The sequence below is a fragment of the Hypanus sabinus genome, chromosome 6 (genome assembly GCF_030144855.1).
Source record: "Hypanus sabinus isolate sHypSab1 chromosome 6, sHypSab1.hap1, whole genome shotgun sequence".
In the NCBI taxonomy this organism is placed as follows: domain Eukaryota; kingdom Metazoa; phylum Chordata; class Chondrichthyes; order Myliobatiformes; family Dasyatidae; genus Hypanus; species Hypanus sabinus.
Genome location: NC_082711.1, coordinates 11,892,312 through 11,898,153, shown reverse-complemented (window position 1 = coordinate 11,898,153; position 5,842 = coordinate 11,892,312). Strand labels below are relative to the sequence as shown.

At 42.6% G+C, this 5,842-nt stretch overlaps 1 protein-coding gene across 1 annotated transcript; it reads right to left on the bottom strand.

Annotated features, from left to right (window-relative positions):
- Positions 1–2,935: 2,935 nt before the first annotated feature.
- On the bottom strand, positions 2,936–5,549 carry LOC132394959 (general transcription factor II-I repeat domain-containing protein 2B-like). The gene is made up of 2 exons (XM_059971305.1): positions 3,356–5,549; positions 2,936–3,270 (listed from the first exon to the last, which is right to left on the bottom strand). The coding sequence occupies exon 1, from the start codon at positions 4,797–4,799 to the stop codon at positions 3,954–3,956; it is 846 nt and encodes a 281-aa protein (XP_059827288.1). The 5' UTR covers positions 4,800–5,549; the 3' UTR covers positions 2,936–3,270; positions 3,356–3,953.
- Positions 5,550–5,842: the final 293 nt, after the last annotated feature.

Here is a 5,842-nt window from a genome sequence, read left to right as displayed (position 1 = left end):
ACTTAGCTGCCTCTCTAGCCCAGAGAACATTCTCAGCCTCCGATAGCTAGGACCCTGGGCCCTGGGCCATGTTTTTGGCCAGGGAGGTAAAGGCTGGTACCAACTCAGAAGTCTCACTCTTCTCTCGGGCACTCATTAGACATTTCAAATCAGACTGATCTGATTTGATACAAATAGCACAAATGCTGCTGTTTGTTTTGATGTTTCAATACACCTGTGACAAATAAAGCTCTTTTGAATCTAATCTGAAGATCTCTCTAAAACTCAGGTCTTCTGGTCTTGCAATATGTTCATAAATCATCTCTGCTCTCTTTTCAATTTAACGATGTTTTCTATAATAGGATGACCAAAACTGTACACAAGTGTGGACTCACTAATGACTTACAAAACCACAACATAACACCCCAACTCCTATACTCAGTGCCATAACTGATGAAGGATAGCATGCCAAAAGCCTCAACGAAAGAGATTCTGGAAATCACACACAAAATGCTGGAGGAGCTCAGCAGGCCCAAGATGTCTGCTGTTTATTCCTTCCCATAAATGTTGCCTGACCTGCTGAGTTCCTCCAACACTGCCTGTGTGTGGTGCCAAAAACCTTTTTCATTACCTTCTGATGCCACTTTCAATGAACTACCTACTTGTACTCCTAGATCCCTCGGTTCCATTACACTTCCTTGTGCCCTACCATTCATTGTTTAACTTTCTAAAATGCATCTCGTCAGACTTATCCACATTAAAATCCATTTGATACTCCTCAATGTCAAAGTAAAATTTATTATCAAAGTAAATGTATACTCAGTGGCCACTTTATTAGGTACACCCATACACCTGCTCATTAATTCAAAGATCTAATCAGCCAAAAACATATGGCAGCAACACATTGCATAAAAACATACAGTAAAGTTGTTATTCAGACAAAACATCAGAATGGAGAAGATCTCAGTGACTTTGACTATGGAATGATTGTTGGTGACAGATGGGGTGGTTTGAGTATCTCAGAAACTGGTGATCTTTTGGGAGTTTCACACACAACAGTCTCTAGAGTTACAGAGAATGGTATGAAAAAACACAAAATATCCAGTGAGCAGCAGTTCCGTGGGCTCGTTAATGAGAAAGGTCAAAGGAGAATGGCCAGAATGATTCAAGCTGACAGGAAGGCAATAATAACTCAAATAACCAGTCGTTACAACAGTGGTGTGCAGAATAACATTTCTGAATGCACAACATTCAGACTTTGAAAACATAGAAAATAGGTGCAGAAGTAGGCCCTTCGGCCCTTCGAGCCTGCACCACCATTCAGTATGATCGTGGCTGATCATCCAACTCAAAACCCTGTACCTGCTTTCTCTCCATATCCCCTGATCCCTTTAGCCACAAGGGCCATATCTAACTTCCTCTTAAATATAGCCAATGAACTGGCCTCAACTGTTTCCTGTGGCAGAGAATTCCACAGATTCACCACTCTCTGTGTGAAGAAGTTTCTCCTCATCTCAGTCCTAAAAGGCTTCCCCTTTATCCTTAAACTGTGACCCCTCGTTCTTGACTTCCCCAACATTGGAAACAATCTTCCTGCATCTAGCCTGTCCAATCCCTTTAGAATTTTATACATTTCAATAAGATCCCCCCTCAATCTTCTAAATTCCAGTCAGTATAAGCCTAGACAATCCAGTCTTTCTTCGTATGAAAGTCCTGCCATCCCAGGAATCAATCTGGTGAACCTTCTTTGTACTCCCTCTATGGCAAGAATGTCTTTCCTCAGATTAGGGGACCAAAACTGCACACAATATTCTAAGTGCAGTCTCACCAAGGCCTTGTACAACTGCAGTAGAACCTCCCTGCTCCTGTACTCAAATCCTTTTGCTATGAATGCCAACATACCATTTGCCTTTTTCACCGCCTGCTGAACCTGCATGCCCACCTTCAATGACTGGTGTACAATGACACCCAGGTCTCATTGCATCTCCCTTTTTCCTAATCGGCCACCGTTCAGATAATAATCTGTTTTCCTGTTCTTGCAACCAAAGTGGATAACCTCACACTTATCCACATTAAATTGCATCTGCCATGAATTTGCCCACTCACCTAACCTATCCAAGTCACCCTGCATCCTCTTAGCATCCTTCTCACAGCTAACACAGCTGCCCAGCTTCGTGTCATCCACAAACTTGGAGATGCTGCATTTAATTCCCTCGTTTAAATCATTAATATATATTGTAAACAGCACTGAGCCTTGTTGTACCCCACTAGTCACTGCCTGCCATTCTGAAAAGGTCCTGTTTACTCCCACTGTTTGCTTCCTGTCTGCCAACCAATTCTCTATCCACATCAATACCATACCCCCAATACCATGTGCTTTAAGTTTGCACACAAATCTCCTGTGTGGGACCTTGTCAAAAGCCTTTTGAAAATCTAAATATACCACATCCACTGGCTCTCCCCATCCACTCTACTAGTTACATCTTCAAAAAATTCTATAAGATTCGTCAGACATGATTTTCCTTTCACAAATCCATGCTGACTTTGTCCGATGATTTCACCTCTTTCCAAATGCGCTGTTATCACATCTTTGATAACCGACTCTAGCATTTTCCCCACCACCGATGTCAGACTAACTGGTCTATAATTCCCCGGTTTCTCTCTCCCTCCTTTTTTAAAAAGTGGGGTTACATTAGCCACCCTCCAATCCTCAGGAACTAATCCAGAATCTAAGGAGTTTTGAAAAATTATCACTAATGCATCCACTATTTCTTGGGCTACTTCCTTAAGCACTCTGGGATGCAGACCATCTGGCCCTGGGGATTTATCTGCCTTTAATCCCTTCAATTTACCTAACACCACTTCCCTACTAACATGTATTTCCCTCAGTTCCTCCATTTCACTAGACCAGGGGTCAGCAACCTTTACCACTGAAAGAGCCACTTGGACCCGTTTCCCACAGAAAAGAAAACACTGGGAGCCGCAAAACCCGTTTGACATTTAAAATGAAATAACACTGCATACAACGTTTTTTTTTGCCTTTATGCTATGTATAAACAAACTATAATGTGTTGCATTTATGAAATTGATGAACTCCTGCAGAGAAAACGAAATTACATTTCTGCATGCAACAAAAACATTTTGAACTCCGAAAAAAAAGACGTTGGGTTGAAAGTTACTTTTAAGTAAAATACTCAATGTCTATTTGAGTCCTTCTTGTATTTATGAAAAACGCCGAACTTAAATTTTCCGCCAGCAGCAAACCAAAAATAACATCAGCCAGCTGTCAGCCTGAAAAATAAAAGGACTATTTCACTGAACAATGAAAAAATATGAATATACATAAAATAATAGGCAATTAAAATATTTATCATACTTGGTTAATGGGATTTCTGCTCCTGGACCTCAGCGCACAGCGTCTGCACATCAGGGCTGTATGACGTCACCTTCATCTTTACACAGGATCGCAAGCTGTCATCTGTGAGGCGTGCGCGATGTTTGTTTTTAATAAAGTTCATGTTGGAGAACACCTGCTCACATACATATGTGGATCCAAAGATCGACAGGACTCCAAGCGCATACTTTTTCATGTTTACATAAATGTCGGGCATAGCATTCCATGTTTCGAACACAAGTTTGTCCGGTTTTAGAAGGTTTTCAATATCACTCCATTTGTGATTCTGAGCAAGAACGGCCTTCTGACGGGCAACATCTTCAAGGTCTGCTGTCAAGCGTCTAAACTTGGACACGCATATGTCTTTGTCGGCTATGTCGGCCAGTTCCATCTCAAGATCAGGTTGACTCACACCTGCCAATGCAGTCGTATTCAGTAGGGAAGGATCGATGCTTAAGGGAGTGACCGGGAAGGATAATGTGTTTTTTTCCTCTCTGAACTCACAGAAGCGTTTCCCAAACGATGTTTGCATTGCGATGATTGCAGAATGTAAATACTCTGAAATTATCATGTCGTGACCTTATTTGAACTCTCTCAAATTGGGGAAGTGAGACAAAGTGCCTTTCTGTAAATCTCTGGCAAGCACTGTCAACTTGCGCTCGAATGCCAAGACATCCTCCAACATGTGCAGGGCTGTGCGTCCTTTCCCCTGAAGAGCTGTGTTCAGCGTGTTCAGGTGCGCTGTCATGTCTACCATGAAGTGTAGCTTTTCCAGCCACTCTGGCTGTTCCAGCTCAGGAAAGGTGAGCCCTTTGCTGCCCAGGAAAGTTTTCACTTCTTCCAGACACGCGACAAAGCGTTTCAGCACCTCCCCTTTGGACAGCCACCGGACTTTGTTGTGCAGCAGGAGATCAGAATATGCGCTTTCCAGCTCGTCCAGTAACAAACGGAATTGACGGTGATTTAAACTTTTTGCCATTATTTTATTGACAATCTGAATGACAACATCCATTACTTCTGTGCATTCCGGAGGAAATGTTTGAGCGCACAGTGCCTCTTGGTGCAAGATGCAGTGAAAAGTCAGCAGCTTTCTGTCCAGCGACTTCTGCAGTAAAGCCACAAATCCCTTGTGCGTTCCCGTCATATTCGGTGCCCCATCAGTAGCTACTGACACCAGATGGGTGGTCTTTATTCCTTTGGCTCTTAAACAATTCAAGACAGCCTCACAGATGTCCTCCCCCCGTGTTTGGTCTTTTAGAGGTGTCAACTCAATCAGTTCTTCCTGTGGCCCGGCAGAGTTTACATACCGGCAGAACAACGCTATTTGTTCAATATCACCTTTGTCTTTAGACTCGTCACAGGCAATTGAGTAGGCCACAGCTGAATTGATGTCTTTAATTTGCTGTCTTGTGATGTCTTCTGCCATTTTTATGGTTCTGTCTTGTGATGTCTTCTGCCATTTTTATGGTTCTGTCTTTGACAGTCTTTGCAGAGAGGGGCATATCCCTGATTTTCTGCACAATTTCACTCTTGTTTTTAAAGTCCGTGAATAGATGTTCTGAAATCTTAATGAAAGATTCTTTTATATATTCACCATCTGTAAACTGCTTCCCGTGCCTGACTATTTCCTGAGCGGCAATATAACTGGCGTATGTCGTTGATTTTCCAGACTTCATCCATTTCTGGAAATGATTTTTGCTCAGATCAACCTTCCGCATCAGTTCCGAAACGGCTTTTTTTCTCTCATCTCCATCCGGATATTTTTGAGCAAAGGCTGCGTGTTTATTGTGGAAATGCCTTGCGACATTTGACTTTTTGTTGTTTGCTAGTTTCTCATTGCATATTAAGCATACCGGTAAACCAGTCTCGTCAACAGTGAAAGCAAATGAATCTGTCCACGTATCATTAAACGTTCTGTTTTCTTCAGTCACTTTTCTTTTTTTAGAATTCTCCATAGTTGGCTTACCTTGGATCGAAAAATTAAAGAAATCGCGCACTGGCGGGTGTCAGGTATTGGCAGTGGTGACGTATATTAATAGCGATAAAAACACGTTGTAGCGGTGTGCTCACGCAGTCAGTAAACTGCAGTCGAATAACTTTATTCGAACTAAACAGCCTTGTTTTTAAGCCTCCCTCAACCCAGCCCCCATGGACGCAGATGCTGCAAAAGACGCGTACTCACAAACCACCGTAGGCTATCTCCCTTAGCCGGAATGCTGGCTAATTGTGAGCCGGTTCGGATGTGCCAGGAAATGTGTCGCCACACTTAGATTGTACAAGATCACCATAATCTTCAAATTTAGAATTACATTTCAAAAGCTAACAAACTAACATAAAATACATTTTAATTAAATACTGACCAATTATTTCCCAAAGCCACAGGGAGCCGCAGCACAGAGGTGAAAGAGCCACAAATGGCTCGGGAGCCGCAGGTTGCCGACCCCCGCACTAGACCCTCAGTCCCTTACT

Bases quoted from the DNA above. Each gene is read 5' to 3' on its own strand.
- LOC132394959 (XM_059971305.1), bottom strand. From the start codon at position 4,799: ATGGCAGAAGACATCACAAGACAGCAAATTAAAGACATCAATTCAGCT.